General features: G+C 39.1%; 1 protein-coding gene across 1 annotated transcript in view; it reads right to left on the bottom strand.

Annotated features, from left to right (window-relative positions):
- LOC122808508 (CMP-N-acetylneuraminate-beta-galactosamide-alpha-2,3-sialyltransferase 4-like) overlaps positions 1–17,422 on the bottom strand; it is a 154,287-nt gene that overhangs the window by 68,834 nt on the left and 68,031 nt on the right. Inside the window, exon 5 of the mRNA XM_044079465.1 lies at positions 8,131–8,274. Within this exon, the coding sequence (XP_043935400.1) occupies positions 8,131–8,274 (144 nt within the window). The remainder of the gene's footprint in view (positions 1–8,130; positions 8,275–17,422) is intronic.

The raw sequence follows: 17,422 nt of genomic DNA, 5'->3' as shown, positions 1-17,422 counted from the left end.
ACCAGGATTTGCAGGCAGAAACAAGGGCAATGTTGAAGAAGGATACACAGACAGTTCCAATAGTAGTCTTATAAAAAAGATTTACAATCATACTTAGATATGTTACCGACATATGTAACTCCATAGGAATTGCAGAAGGAGTCATTACTAGGCACAGAAGGGATCAGGAAATTTGCCTTTTTCCCCATATAAATCATGGAGTTGATATAGATAAATAGCAGGGGGTATGGCAGGTGTGGGATGCGCAATTATCTACCATCTCTGATGGCCTCTGTCAAGCTGTCTCATGAAACACAATCCAAGGCCTTCTGAACATCCATTAACACAACTCCTGACTTTCCCTATCCCTTTTACTCAGTCCATGCTACAAAATCTGTAAGACTGCATCTGTATTCCATGGGTGATCTTCCTTTAATAAAACCCACTTGTTCATCCCCAGTTCATCTTGCTGTCAGAAAACAAGCAAACGTTTTATAACTACATTGTGTTCAGACAGAGAGTGATCATTTTTAATATCCATTTCTAGCCTCTTCTCTTTATACAGTACTATTTCTGCAGCCTCTTCATTAGATATGGCTACTCTCTGTTTTTCTATAATGTGATTGATCATATCTGAAATTGTACTGCTCAGCTAAATCCCCACTGGTTTATAGAAATCAAGTGCCTAATGGCCTCAGTCATCTCCCCCTTTCCTATCAGCAGACATCATTTCTGTTGTCAAACTTTCCATTAATGAACCAATGCACCTTGAGGATCTATTACTTTATAAAGCTCAGTGTAATAACATTCAGCTCTTCATGTCTATCTATCCTCTCACCAACTATCCTTCCTCCTCCTTGGCATCTCGGCTTCTACGTTTGATCCCTCTTATTCTTTCAGCCTGACCCTTATGCCCATTTGCTATGTCACATTTACATCCTAGGCTTCCTCTTTTGCTTGTTCAATGCATTGTAACTCCCTAAGCCTGTTCTCTGGAACCATCACTTTCTGCACATTTTATTTTATCATTCTCCCTCTTCAAGCCAAATGTTTACTTCTCCAGACAGATTTCACTTATTCCACTCACCAGTTCCCAGTGGTACCCTTGGTACCTTTAGCATTTTTTATTTAAGCATGCAGTCTCACTAACTATATCCTGTGTCCATTTGATATAATCTCTTCTTATCCAGTGCCCAAGATTCCATCTGCATCCACATACCATCCAATTTTCTATTTCCCAGCATATTATAACAGTGGCATGATTTGATAATATTCTTTCTTCACAATATACAGCTGTGATTTCCTCAAATGTTTAGACATCCAGTAATCTTTGCAATCTACTAACTTGTTTGTCTCACACATTGAAAATATAAACCTTGCCACTCTTCCTGTTAATTCTTACCTGACATCTCTAACTAGCTCTCCTGTCTCATCCCATTAGTTAAGGTTTTTGACTGCACCTTTGAAATTCAACTGATCCAAATTTCATATCACTTTTAGGGTCTAACACCATGTTGAAGTTGTCCGTTATGATTAATCTTTCCACTCTATGTACCCTACTGCATATAATCCTTCATCCTGTTGGGCTGCATACAGATATAAAAAACTCTAAGAAGAGAACATTAAGTGCAGCTTTACTTAAAGCCCTATTGAAATTCCACTCTCTGTTCATTAAAAATGGTTCCAGTGCCACTCACATGCCATTTCTTTCTTCCATCATTTCTGCCTCCCTAGGCTAGTAACTCTTCATCCAAACTGCACAGGACCGCTGTCCTGACCCAGTCTGTAAGAACGTCACTATTTTCCCTCCTGTTGCTGCATCGCTTCATAATTTTTCCTTCTGGTTGCCATTCTGCCTTCCTCCACCTCATCCTCCTCGCCTCTGACAGTCCATAAGTTAGCACCCTCTTCTCAGTCTTCCCTCTGCTGGAACCGATCTTTCAAAGAAGGTCACTCCCTAATAGAATCATCTACCTCAGGTCTTCTACTCCACTCTTTGGGCTGACAGTTGTCAGTATATTTATGTTCTCTCCATAAGCCTGCCTCCGAATGTCTGGCATCTCTACGTGCATGTTCTAGCTAATCTCCTGCACCTTTTGTTCCTCTGCTTTTTCTGGTCTATTATCATTTTATTTCAGTGATACTATGCCTAATCCCTTCCTCTTTACTTGCTCCGAGCCTGTAAATTCACCAGGCATTTTCTCTGCCATTTAAAGTATTTAAAGCATCTGCCAGGGAATGCCTTCTTCCTTCCCATCTCTAGTTTAATTTCTCCAGTACCACATCTTTGTGTATTTGTGCATTGTTTCTGCTTTATTCTTGGCCCACAGCACATTTACTTTTCAAATAAGTTTGAGCATTGCAGGATATATTAGAAATGTTGCTGTTGCTGCTTGTCTTCAATGCCAGGCTGCTGCAAGGAGACCTTTTTGTTGCAAATAAATCTGTTGTGCTAAATCGTCTACTATTTTAATTCTACAGACATCCATCACAAAGCCTTTCCTAAATGCTGCAGCCATAACAATCCATTCCTTCGCCCTTTTAACTGTGGTATTTTATAATTAAGTGCCTTGGTCGATTAGCATTTCCAGAAAACTACTGTATGCTCTGTTTATCTGCACAGTCAGCTCCTTCAGTTACACGTTATGTTCATTGTTTTACATGTTGCACCGCTTCTTTGTCCTATATCCCTTCACTTGGCCCAATGATTCTGAAGTTTTCTTTCCATTTTCTGCATTACAAATCCTGTTACAATTTGATTTTGCTACCACTTCAGTGCACTTTCCAAAAATCATCTTTTTCCTAATTATAGTCAAACATTTGTTGCTTTTTTATTGTTTCCATAACTTACCTACCGCCAATTGCAAAACCATCATCTCTTTAGTCTTCTCATCGACATGCTGCAGGATCTTTTCCTTCCATTTTAGTCATTTAGAAGCTTCACATGGGTCATTTTGCCTTCTAATCTACTTTAAACACAATTTTCTGTAGGTATGGGTCATTTAAACCTCCAAAGTTGATGAAAAAGAAACTTTAATCATTCACTGAGTATGAACCTGTTGGTCTATATCACATTATCGGCTGATGAAAAGAGCGAACGCTCTTTTATCGAACCAATGATGTTGAAAGACCTAAACAGTGAAGACATGGAACATTTTTTCTCCCAGGGAAAAAATGGTGGGCCATGTCTTTGGGTCTTTGCCATTTCCTCCACAATGATGCGATCTCGGGTTTGGTATATTTAAGTAGGGGTGTGTGGGGGTGGAGCCCCCCACATTGGGGGGTGTGGGGGGTGAAGCCCCACACTTGTTTTGTGTTTTAAGTTTTTTTTTTTTTTTTTTTTTTTGTGGAGCAGCAAATTTTTTTCCTGGGAAAAAATCTGCTGTTCCGTGTCTTCGTTGTTTAGGACTTTCAACATTATCGGTTCGATGAAAGAGCATACGCTCTTTTCATCACTCGATAATGTAATATAAATGCTGAATCTGCGAGGCAACCACCTTGTATTGCGGGCCATTCCCCCCCCCCCACACACACACACACACACATATGCACACCCTTTATCCATGAAAATTTAGTTTCCTTTATAATCACACTGGGAAAAAATCTTGAAACCCTGTCAAAAGCTAAAAATAACATTGCTATGGGAGCAGTTAACATACCAGGCTGCATTCTCATCAGTGCCAAGTGTGTACTATCCATACCTCTACTTAAACTGTTTACCATCAGCCTATTAACAGGGTCTGTGCCTGATGTCTGGGGAACAGGAAGTGTGACTCCTCTACACACGGATGGCCCTTCTATAAACCCAGGTTAATTATAGATCCAACAGCCTCACTAGACTTATATGCAAAGCCATGGAACACATCATTGCAGAACTCATTTATGCAGATGTAGACAATGTAAATGATCAAGAATCCACTTGGTTTGGTTTTATAAAGGGCAGGTCCTGTCTCCTGAATCAAGTAAGCCTCTTTTAGAAGGTTGCAGGGGCTGTGGGCAGTGGTCACTTTTTACATGCTACTTATCTTGACCTGGCCAAGGCTTTTGACATTATTCTCCATGCTGGTATCATTAAAAAGCAGGATAAACTTAATATACATCCCCGCACTGTCTGTTGGACTGCCACATGACTATTGAATAGATTCCATGTAATGAAAGGTGTTGATAGCCCTCTCTGAATATAAAATTGTAACTAGTGAGGGACAGCAGGGATCAGTTATGGGCCTTTTCTTGTTTGGCATTATGGCCAATATCCTAGAAGTGTGGTTGACCAAGTTTGTTGATGACTGCATGCTGGATACTTTTATCTTACATTTTTCTCAACAACACGCATTCTTTCCAATGACTGCTTGTGCTATTTACTGTATAAAAAATGCTGATGCTATGTAGGTCTTCAGCCAATGATCTTCTGAATAATAAGCATTACACAGGAAAGCAAGCCTTGCTATGAATCCCAGTGTAGGAATTTTGTGTCTTTTCTCACCATTCTAGTGTTTATCAACTGCACAAAGTCTCACTTCACCTACATTTGCACTATATTTGGTGCTGAAGATGTACATTTCTAAATATTTAATTCCATCTTTTTTATTTTCCTGTATTCTAAATCTATTCCATGTTCAGTTGTGTGACTATTTTATTTTGCATTCATATTATATTACCGGTAGAAGCCATGGTGGTGCAGCGGTAGCATTGTTGCCTCACAGCAAAAGGTTCTCCCGTTCAATTCTCGGATGGAGTGCCTTCTGTGTGGAGTCTGCAAGTCCTCCCCGTGGTTGAGTGGTGTTCGAAAGACATGCGTAGAATGGGGTGCCTTCGTTGAAGGTTGGGCGTCAAGCTGGCACCTCGACACCCATAAAAAATCTACTGCTAATCATTAGCGGACCGGAGAAAATCCGAAAGAAAAACAAAATATATATATATGTTATTGTTCTTTGATATCTGACTGAATGATGCAAGTCAAAAAACTGTGTGGTAAAAGCTCTATGGTATAGAAATGGAGCTTTGACTCAGACTCAGATTTCCAAGGTTGATGATTGGTTCAAAAGCTAAGGGAGTCAGTGAGGATGAGTGTGAAGGAGTGTGAAGCAGAGACAGCTGTTGTCTTGTGCATTCTGGGAAGGAGTGTGGAGGTTCTGCTTGCTACCTAGTGCTTACCTTTCAAGGTAGGTCATAGTCCTTTAATGACTGCTGTTGAATTTAGTATATTGGAGACTGGGATCTAATTGGTTTCACATGCAGAGATGTGTGTGATATCAAGCAGTACTGCCCAGTTAGGATGTAAAAAAAATTCATGGTGCACTAGGATAACATATATGGATGTTTTGTTCCCCATTCCTCATTCTAACCTGTTGATGGCCACAGCTGTCCAAGCCCTTGGATGAGTAGTACTAGGTGCTCTTACATTAAGAGCAATTGGAGGTAGGTGAAGTGAGAAAAAAATGACGGCAATAAAAGTTCTGCTCCAAGTGACAACTAACATCCATATACTCTAAGAATTGCCTCTGACTTTATAACCAAGCCCATGACTTGCATGTTAAATCTTTCTCTTTATGTCTGATATCCCCTCCCATTTGTAAACATGCACACTTCTCCTCCCTGTTGCCAAATTCCCAAGGCCAGATTATCATCTCTCTGCTCTCGCCAGACTCTTTGAATAACCTGTTTACTATCAGTCATTGAGTGCCAAATAATGTCTCTTCCCTCATTCATGGTACAGTTTCCATTATCTTGTTATCACTTCTCAACTTGAGCTTAATTAAACACAGGAAAAACAGAGCTGAATAAAGTTAACATCAAAACCAGTACTGATTACATCAAATAAAAGTAATTAGTGTATCCGTTTTGGTGTTTTTAGTTACAAAAGCCAGCACATTAGCTACATTTATTTAATGTTTCCCTATTGTAATTCTGAGACTTGTAAGTGCGAACCCCAGAAATACAAAAACAAGCCCAAAATACAGAACAGTGAATGTCAAACATCACTATTCTGTTTTAAAATTGTTTTCTTTCAGGGAGCTAGCCACCCCATTCACCTTCTGATTTGGAGGGTAAACTCCAAAGAACTCATACATGCCAACTTTGACAGTATCCTACTTCAGAGAAAAGGCAATATTCTGAGAAATGTCAGTCTCAGAATTAATACATGTAAGTCTGCTTTTTCAATAATTCAGTCTCACTACTCAGGGACTTACACTAGGATAAAGGTTGTCATATTTCCACTCTTGTCAGACTCTTAGAATAACAAGCCTCAGGATATCAAAGTATTATCTTATTTGACAGCTTAATCTTATTTCTATTCAGTTCTGATTTTCATTTATTCATTTAGTTATTTAGTCATTATACTTAACTATAAATGCTGCTTATGCTCATTGTCATGGACTCTATATAGTAGCATGAGCAAAGAACCAGTCCTGAATCTTGACTTGCATCTTCCATGATTAGTCATTGATGTCTACAATGGACACTTGAAAAGTTCACCTTTGTTAATGATAAATTGTTTCAAAACTTTTCAGACGGTAGAGCAGCTCATATGAACTCTTTACCAGCTATTCAACTACTGGCATCCTGTATTTTCATACACTTTAGGGCCATGTTTTGTGCCCCCTACTTTTATTTCTCCATCTCTACATATATAAGCAATCTTACCACACCTATTCAACACCCCAATTTAACATGCTATTTAGATGACCTTGTACTTCTCAGGCAAGGTCACATCCTCACCAAATGTCATAAGAAGATCTTAGTATCTGACCATTCTATGCTTCACAGTCTTCTTGGTTCCTACCCTTTCATCATCACTGTGCCACCTAATTGTTTTTTGTTCCTGACTTTAAATTCCCCGAATTCTGGTGTGATGACAGCTGAGTCTTAATCCTACCAACTCAGAAAACCATTGCCAAAACTGTTCTAATACCCTGACCTGAATACTGCCTTCCAGCCGTAACTGATGGATTTCTCACTAATATAACTTGCCAATTATTCTCAGTAAAATATATTATTTTACACTTTGTTGTCTGGGTTAGTCTCACTAGGCCAATGTCCTCTTTTCAGGGGAGATCCAAGCTGGTATACACACTAACCAAGGGAAATAGGGACATAATTCGATAACGGCCATATGTTACATTCCCATAAACTACCATTAACTCAGGTAGATGGGGCCTCAGTTTAATGTCTCATCAGAAGGATGGCATATAGGTTTACTTCTCTTTTCTTGAGAAGGAAATTAATTTTATCATTTGAACAAAGGTTATTTGTTTTCCAGTTTTGGACAGAGATACACAAAAGCTTGTGCGATATCTACTGCCTCACTAGTATGCAGCCCAGCAGTTGATTAGAGCACCACCCAGTTTTCTTCTGTGGCAGATTTTCCTTGCTCTTATACTAATCAGAAAACAATTTCTAACCCTTTAGCCTATAATGCTACTGTAACTCCTGAAATCAGGAGAAGGTAAGATACTGCATACCTCAAGATCAGACTGATGACATGCCTTTCAACCACGTTCCAGTGTGAGTCATTACATATCCAGTTGTATAGAGCATCTGCAGGATTAGCTTAAGATTCAGGATATTTGAGTCTACCTAATTCTGACTTTGTCTGTATTAACATATATCTGTGAAATATCCTTATACAGTTTATCTTAGAACACTACTAACATTTGTATAGGGCAGTTTCATTGTACACTAGATATGTGCATAATTAATGTTTTTTTTCTGTACTACATTTTGCGTTGTAAATTGTTAGCTTTAATAATGTTTTTTTAATGCCTTTTATTTACTTGTTAAATAGGAAAACCCACTAGGCACAACTCACTATATGTACCTTCTGCTAAATGTGGCTAAAAAGTGGCCCAGGGCCAGTTCACTAACCTGCCTAACAAAAACATGCAATGTTGCACTTCACAGCATGTCAAATCTATTATTTGCTCTCTTTCACTCTCTGTCTCCGTTTGTCTCTATCTCTCTCTCTTTATCTCTCTCTCTCTCTCCCTCTCTCTGATGCCCGGTTTTGCTTTAGTTGGCTATTTTTGTAAATAACTGCATGTTCTTTAACCCACCCTGTGGGACTTTCAAAGTTTCTGTTCATTTTCATATTATCCATTTATTTAATAAATCAAATAAGTAAATACAGCTATACACATACAAGTTTCATACCTTTTTGGCATTGGGTGTTGCTTTGATCGTTGGCTGAAGTAGCATCATATTTGCTACATGCATAAAGTATGGGTTTAATATTCTGACTCTTGAAGGATCCACATTCCATATCAAAGGAGGGAGTTTCCAAAACCCATTTCTGTTCTTTAAGAAAGAAAAAAATCATCAAGTAAAAAAAAAATGTTGTCTGAAACTGGATCAAATAGGTTTCTAGTGCCATAATATAAAATATTAACAGTCAATAATTGATAAATATGACAAACCAAAGGACACCTGAGCTATAAAATACTAATTAAAGAGATAGTATTTCTGTGGATTAATATGTATACCAGAGTTTTGTTGCCAGTCCCCGTTAAGATCTGAGGATGTTACTGTTCCAGCTGTTTTTGATACGACTTAAATGGCAAATAAGCAATTTTAAATTAGTACACGTGACTTTATTTATTTACATTGTAGTTGATATATACCATGTAGTAAGTATATTACTAGCTAACTTTTTTTTACTCTTCTTGGTGCTTATAGGTGGTGCAGGGGTTAGGGTTGTCACCTCACAGGAAGAAGCTCTTAGGTTCAATTTTTGGCTGGAGTGCCTTTTGTGTGGAGTCTGCATGTCCTCCCAGTGGTCAAATGAGTTTTAAAGACATGCAGGTATGTAGGTGTGTGGGTGTGTGTGTGTGTGTGTGTGTGTGTGTGTGTGTGTGTGTGTGTGTGTGTGTGCCTTCAGTGAAGGTTGGGCACCAGGCTGGCAACTTGACACTGTAAAAAAAATCCACTGTCGATCTATTTGCAGACTGGTGATCGGCGACCCCTAACAGGAGAAGCTGAAAGTAAGACTTATTTCTGATAGAAGCAAACGCATCATTAAAAGCAGCAGACGATGACATACTGCCATTCACTAACTGATTACTCGAATCCCAAATCTGTCTTTTGAGTTCATGATTTGTATTATTTGTATAACTGTGTACTAATGAATCACACAATGTCTCAGACAAAGAACAACCCAAACTGATTAAGTAAAGCAATAACCCTGATGTGAAATATGCAATGTGCAGGGCAAACCATAATGGCAAAAGAGTAGGAAAAGGATCTGAAGGCATTAATCATATGTATATGGAGCTATCAAAAATAGAACAAGAGGTCAGTAGCAGCAGCAAATAGAATGCTTTGGTGGTTCTTAAAGGATCAGACTGTAGAAGCAAGAAGGTAATGCATTCTGTAAAGACCCCTGGTCAGACCACACATTGACTACTTTGAGTAGCTCTGGAGGCCAGATAAGGAAAGGTACATTAGTTTGCTGGAAGGAGTTCAAAGGAAAGCTTTAAAAAGGAGATGTGAGATGGATGGGAAGGATGTGACCAGAGACAGAGGAGGAATTGGAGCATTTTGACATGGAGAATATTAACTCATTTAATCCTGAACAGCAGGGGGCTAATTAACATTTTTGTTTCCTGAGATCCTCGAAGCCAGGAAACCACTAGCTTCCTGAGAGCTCTTCTCTTCTTTACTGAAAGCACACTCCATTCCATTTATAACACGATAAATGGACTGAGTTACAAAAATGTAAAACACGATCTCTCTTTGGTAGACAAGGGACAATATAGTGGTGTTATTATCAAAGGTTTATCTATAGAGTCTTGCAAATTTTTTTTAAAGAAAAATGTATTTTTTTGCCAAAAATATTAGTGTTATGGTACAAAAAAAAATCATACCTCCGTAAGTGTGCAAGATACATCTGAGATGCCAGTGAGTAAATTGTTCACTTATTAAAGGGCTTTCCAATGATGTATGACAAGAGGGGATAGCATTCAGCTATTTTGGGATGTTGCTGGATTTATGCAGATTATGCACAAGATAATGCCACAATATTCAAAACAATATTAATTTATAAAACAATTTTTGTTAGATGGCAAGTATCAAAAGCAACATTATGTTCCTTAATATTCTGTATGTGACGGCACCATTTGTTGACCTGTAGGTCACACAGTTTTTATGAAATTAATAAAGTTATGAATATATAAGCAACAGGATTACCAAAAGAGCACTTATCTCTCAGAATTTCTTCACATTACCCACTGTGTTTTAATGCTATTGATGGAAAAACAAGAAAAAAACGAACACTACAAGCACAGATTAACACCCGTCTGCTGGAAAAATGTCAATGCATTTAATAACTTAGTGCTTTCATCCCACATAATTCAGGGACTTCTTCAGAGTTAAAAAGTAACTTCCTCCATGTTAATATATTTGAATCCACCACCCCCACCCTCCAATCTAAAGAACTGTGAAAAGGCTGATGGGTTGTTCAATCACCTTCAAAAATGCATATAAAATATAATCAAAAATACACAAAATATACATACATACATACATATATATTTCTTATGTATTTTTGAAGGTGGTTTAGCAAATGTTACAGTGCAGTTATTAAACCTATCTTTTCGCAGTTCATTTGCATTTTTAATTAATGTTTGTTTTGACTGAGTATTGTCATTTCAGAAGTTCAGGGAAGTTCATAGGTTCATAGGTTCATACTAGGCCATCTGCCCTAGGGCATTTATAAGCCTAGCCAGAATGTGTTTGGCTTTCGCCACCCATTTTAAATTTATTTTGCTATGCCCTTTTTCGAGATTAGTATACTGTGCCTCTGTCTAACAGTGACACAGAAGTGATACCCGGGGTAAACCTACGATCTCCCATCCACTCATCAAGATTCCTCTTGAATAGAGTCAATGAGGGACTCTGCCTAACCTGGACTGGGATTTTATTCCAGAGTGAAGGGAGCCTCTGGGTTATGAATCTGTCCCTCCAGCATGTCCTATTTATTTCAGTGCTGACGTTCAAGTCTCTCGAGCACGTAGCTCGATGGGATTTGGATTTTCTGAGGTGCAGCATGTCCATTAATTCCGGGTTGGACATGGCTTTATACGTCAGGCACAGATCGCCTCTGAACAGGTGGTATGCCACTGAGTAGAGCTGGAGTTTCTTTAACCGGGCAGCATATGGCATCTGTTTGAGCCCTTTGATCCTCTTGGTGAGGTACGTTTGGGGTCTTTCCAGTTGCTGCAGGTGTCTGGTAAGGTACATCCCAAAAGGGGCATTGTACTCAATTATGGGCCTGATGAGGGATGAGTAAAGAGGCATGATGACCTCCCCTGATCTAGATGTGAATCCCTTCATGATTAGGTGGGCCATATAAAATGTTTTTCTAACCACTTTGGCCACGTGGTTGTCAAATGAGAGATTGCTATCAACTTGGGTCCCCAGGTCCCTAATTACTTCTTCTGTACTTAATGGATTACCACCTATGTGGTAATTTGTGGGCACTTTGTTTTTGCCAAAGGGGATGACTATACACTTTTTGGCATTTAGCTTGAGGCCATGGCTCTGGCACCAGTTGTCTGTTTCTATGAGGCCCTTTTGGAGGATACTTGTTTCGGCTGGAGAGTCGATTATGGTGCCCAGTTTGCAGTCATCTGCGAACTTGGTCAGCCACAGTCCTTCTGTGTTGGCCTGTACCTCCGAGAAATATATACCAAACAAGAGAGGTCCCAGGACTGAGCCTTGTGGGACACCACTTGTAACTGGTTTGGAGTCTGACATGGCTCCAGCAATTCTAACCATGTGGGTTCTGTCCTTGAGCCAGTTTGCAATCCATCTAGTGACATAGGGGTTTATATTTAAGCTGGTGAGCTTATCTATAATGCCCGAGTGGGGTATTGTATCGAAGGCTTTTGCGAGGTCCAGGTAGGCTGTGTGGACCACCTTCCCCTTGTCAATGGCCTTGGTGACTGTTCAAAGAAATCAACCAGGTTTAAGAGGCAGGATCTGCCCTTAACAAAGCTGAACTGGGTAGGATCCAGTGTCTGTAGGTCCCCAATATCTTTATTTATGAGGTCCATGATGATCCTTTCCATAGCTTTGCAGACCAAGCTAGTCAGGCTTATGGGGCGATAGTTTCCAGGATCCGTTGAGGCACCACCTTTATGGAGAGGGACCACTGTTGCTGTACACCACTCTTTGGGCACATATCCTGTAGTAAGGCTGAGATTGAACAGTAGTTTTATGTTTGGGTTTAGCTCTTCTTGGAGTTCATGTAGGACGCAGCCCGGGACACCGTCTGGTCCCATTGATGCTGTGTTTTTTGCTTTGGAAAGGGCGGCTCTTACCTGAGCATCTGAGATGTCAGGGGGTCAGCACTCTGCTGGGATAGATATTTGCCCTTTTGGTGGGGAGGGGGGGGGGGAGAAGTTTGCGCTGAACCTGTCAGCTAGGATGTTGGCAATGTCTGTGGGTTCAGTGTATTTTTTGTCATTAGTTTTCTGTCATAAGTTTTCTGTAAAGATAACTATACTCTTACAGGATAAATTGGAAATCTCCTTTTCTGATCACAATACATTTATTGAAAGAAATGAGGTAAAGATGAGGGGGTCAGGAGATATGGCTACACAAGCTCATAACACAGTGATGTGAAGAGGCCATCCTGAACAAGAGGAGATAGGGATAGCAGTTTTGTAAAGATTCCCTATTCCCCTGATCTCTAAAAGTAGTTCTTCACAGAGAAGAGGACAGCTGAAACTGTTAATGAGGAAAACTTTCTAAGGTCATTCAAAGGGATAAATTGCAATTGCTAAAACGGTAGAAAGGAGAGGAAGTTAGAATGATGAATGCAGTCCAAGGGTAGACTATTTAAGCTTATTTTCTCCTGTTGTCAAGCAAATATCATGGGATGTAAACAATATTTTTAGAACAAGTATTTAGCAGGATAGATGAGTAGGCAAATGTTATTTGGTGGGAGTATGGTGTCTCTCTTTTTGTATGATTTTCCTTTTACTCAGAATGATTTTATTTGCTGTTTATTGTGTGTTTTTCTTTGTATTGTTTTAGTTTTCTTCAAAGTGTTTTAACTTGCTTCAGAATCATAGTCGGCCTTAGGCATAGGACAACTAGGCGGCCGCCTAGGGCACCACTTTATCAAGGGCACTTTTCCAGTATCTGTTTATTTTTTTGTAGTAAAGAATTTTTTTTTTTAAATATGTTGAGCAAACACAGAGGAAAAAACTGACGAATAAGACAAACTGTGAGAAAAAGGGAAAAAAGTAATCTGTGTGGTGTAGGCAGACCAAGAAAGGGGTACGGGGGAGTGTTGGGGGGATGCTTGGAGCTCTATTGCCTATGGCACCAGCTGACCAAAGGCTGCCCCTGTTCAGAATGTCTTTCTTGTGTTCTTTTTTAAACTGACTTTATAAAGGAGGCATTGTTCTGTTGTTTTCCAGTATAAAATAAACAATTTCTTGCGTGGTGAATTTAATACCCAATATTCTGTGCTAGTCCAGTGTCCTACTGTAACTACAGCCAGAAAGAGCAAATGAGCATGTTCTCCCAAATATACCATAAATGCTGGAACACAGAAGCTTTTGGGAGAGTCTATATACTAGATTAAAGAAATACTTTTCATAGCATTAGCAATACCCAATAAAAGAAATCACAGGCCACCCTGCAAGTATTAATACCATCCTTAGGATCAGAGACTCAATGACACCAAATAAATCCTTTCCAACCTAATGTCCTCACTAAGATTTCTCAAGATAAATTAACTATAGCTTGCCTACTTGGAAATAAAGTATTGGCTGCACAATTATATTAAAAAGAACACAGAATCACACCAAGAAGTTACACCTGGTTCTTGCCATGCATGAATTACAGTCTTAGGCATTCTACTGCACCAATATGTTATGCAATGAGGTATAGCTACACTTTCAGATGTACTAAGCAGATAGGGAATCATCTATGTGCAAAGTGAGATACTCTTATCAGTTAAACTGACTCCACAGTTCTAGCACAAAGTCTTGGCAGTTAATGACTGGATTCAGTGACTGATGACCTGGAAGGAGATGTGTGAGTCCTTGACTGGCTTTGATGCTAATGTACTACATCTTTCCTCCAGGGAAATTTATATACCAGGGTGTCACAAATTCTAATGACATGAGGACTGCATGAGACAGAGTACAATAAGCTTCAGGCCAGCAGGGCCAATAACAAAAAATAAGCCTGTTTTACAGCATTAATTGTAACTTGCTTGACAGATTACACTACACAAATGGAATGTTAGAAAAAACAAGATATACATAATAATTTTAAGTATCACAAAGTAAAAACCAGTCAGGCATTTCCCTCCCCCATTAATATGTAACAAACATAACAGTGATTTTTAAGCTTCCAAACTACCATTTGACTAGATGATAAATAAAAGCTATATAACAGTATATCTAACAACAAGACAACACTGTGAAGCATTCACTTCCAGCTGATACATCCCCTTTGCTTTCCAATATCACAATAACAAGCTTTAAGTTGCAAAGATTTTGTGTGTGTGTGTGTGTGTGTGTGTGTGTGTGTGTGTGTGTGTGTGTGTGTGTGTGTGTGTGTGTGTGTGTGTGTGTGTGCGTGTGTGTGTGTGTTCACAAGCCTTCACAGAAGCAACAAGTTTAAGTAGTGCAAACCCCTCAGGCAACAGCCTAACCAGATTGAATGTGTGAATAATAAATCATTCTACAGACAACTAACTTCAGTTCTAGTCATTTTGCTGTTTTAATGACACTACAAAAAATCAACTTCTATAAATTCAATATGTGATAGGTGAAATAACATCCAACATAAATTCATGAACTTGTTTTAAGATACGTCAACTTATTTTATAATAGATTTTTTTGCATTCCTGACTGTAGTCATTTATTTTTTTGCACTGCAAACAAAATCTCTACTCCAAAAAACAGCCAAATTATTCCTTTTTTTACTTACATGCAACAAGTAGTCTAATTTCCCACCTAGTCCACAAAACCACTCAACCGTTTTATCTTCTTATAAGATACAACTGCACATCAGATGCATCATCATTCTTAGTGGGAGTAGACAAATCATTGGGGGTTAGGTGACACCTACTATAAGCACACAGCCATTAGTAAAAAACATTTAAACCTAATGAAGTAATGGGCTGAACCATATAATCTGCAGGCAGTACTCTGATGTAAAGATAAGCATACATCAATATGGCTTCAGTTATAATACTGTTTTTTTTTTTTTGTTAATATAATTAATTATTAAGTCCAGAAGAGCTGTTTGTGTGGGAGACATTAAGAGGCCAATAGTTGAGATCCGTGTTTTATCCTGAATGGTACATCTGGCATCCTTATTCGGGTAAATGGAATTTGGATTTATCTAGTTCTGAGATACCAGGAAACATGCAGAACCAAACTGAGATGAAGGGGTAATTATGAAGGGGACAAGTCTAAATAATAAAGACGACAACACTGTATGCCCCTGTTCTTGTGGTACGTTAAAATCTCTATGGTCTAAAAAACCTGTTTCTAAGATATATTTACGGTTCCAGAAATTAGAGGTGTCATGCTTGTCCTTGTTGCATACTCTTTGTGGTGGGCGTTGTCGAAGTCACATCTATGTGGCTCCCTATGAACATGAGGATTTCCAAAGCAAAACATGAGGGATTCCTGAACAGAACATGAGGACCTCTTGACGCATTCCTCAACAGACACGAGTGGCCAAACAAAGACAACCATGGGTAAATCCAGCATTACCCCACACCCAGAAGTGGGCTATTGCTATTATACAATGACATTATTTAAGAAAAAAAATACTTACTTTTCTTAAATAATAGCATTGTATAATGCCTCCTTGCTGCCCTTCCACAGCTGTCTGGTATTCTGCGGCAGTTCTGATGTACTGCACATGCGTAGATCTCCGTTACTTTTTTTAAAGCTGTCTCGCTATGTTAAACTCCTTTAACATAGCGAGGCAGTGTCTAAAAAGCAACGGAGATCTTGCGTTCTCCGTTGCTCTAAAAAAAGACTTATTCTAATGGAAAAAGTCCGGGCGACCGGACCTTTTCCCATTAGTATAAGTCTAATTTACAACATGCACGCTGACCAATCAGCGTGCACGTTTTGGAATATTAATGGGGGGGTTGTTGTATAATAATAATTATCTAGTAAAGGAATGCAACAAGGGGCAGTTTTTTAAACAGAGTACTAAGTAATATGGGTCTTCTGGTTTCTGCCTAGTAAGTATTACTTCAGTTGTGCCATCAGATCATGGTATAAAATCCAAGATGAAGGAAAAGCTTATGACAAGTAACACACCTCACTTTTAAAATTTATTAAATGGGTAATTATGATGAAATTATTGATTTGCTATGCACTTATGAATGATTTATTATTCAGAATGAATATAAAAACAACAGCAGAGATGCTTGATAAATTATATCACATTATAAAAGCATGCACAACCAATTGTTTCCTTGGCAGAAATTATAAAGCAGATGTTTTAATGGAGCTGTAAAATCATTAAAGTTTGCAAAAGAAAAATAAGATAATGTGTAGCTTGCAAACAATAGCTGGCAAACAATGAAACTAGATTAAACAAAATAAAACAGATCTGATGCCAAAAAGTGTATAGTCATCCCCTTTGGCAAAAACAAAGTGCCCACAAATTACCACATAGGTGGTAATCCATTAAGTACAGAAGTAATTAGGGACCTGGGGACCCAAGTTGATAGCAATCTCTCATTTGACAACTACGTGGCCAAAGTGGTTAGAAAAACATTTTATATAGCCCACCTAATCATGAAGGGATTCACATCTAGATCAGGGGAGGTCATCGTGCCTCTTTACTCATCCCTCATCAGGCCCATAATTGAGTACAATGCCCCTTTTGGGATGTACCTTACCAGACACCTGCAGCAACTGGAAAGACCCCAAAAGTACCTCACCAAGAGGATCAAAGGGCTCAAACAGATGCCATATGCTGCCCAGTTAAAGAAACTCCAGCTCTACTCAGTGGCATACCGCCTGCTCAGAGGCGATCTGTGCCTGACATATAAAGCCATGTCCAACCCAGAATTAATGGACATGCTGCACCGCAGAAAATCCAAATCCCATCGAGCTACGCGCTCGAGAGACTTGAACCTCAGCACTGAAATAAATAGGACATGCTGGAGGGACAGATTCATAACCCAGAGGCTCCCTTCACTCTGGAATAAAATCCCAGTCCAGGTTAGGCAGAGTCCCTCATTGACTCTCTTCAAGAGGAATCTTGATGAGTGGATGGGAGATCGTAGGTTTACCCCGGGTATCACTTCTTTGTCACTGTTAGACAAAGGCACAGTATACTAACCTCGAAAAAGGGCATAGCAAAATAAATTTAAAATGGGTGGCGAAAGCCAAACACATTCTGGCTAGGCTTATAAATGCTCTAGGGCAGATGGCCTAGTATGAACCTA

The sequence above is a fragment of the Protopterus annectens genome, chromosome 8.part0, assembly GCF_019279795.1.
Source record: "Protopterus annectens isolate FY-2018-M chromosome 8.part0, PAN1.0, whole genome shotgun sequence".
NCBI classification, from domain to species: domain Eukaryota; kingdom Metazoa; phylum Chordata; order Ceratodontiformes; family Protopteridae; genus Protopterus; species Protopterus annectens.
Note: the sequence above shows the minus strand (reverse complement) of the source record. Positions and strands in the feature narration are given on the sequence as shown.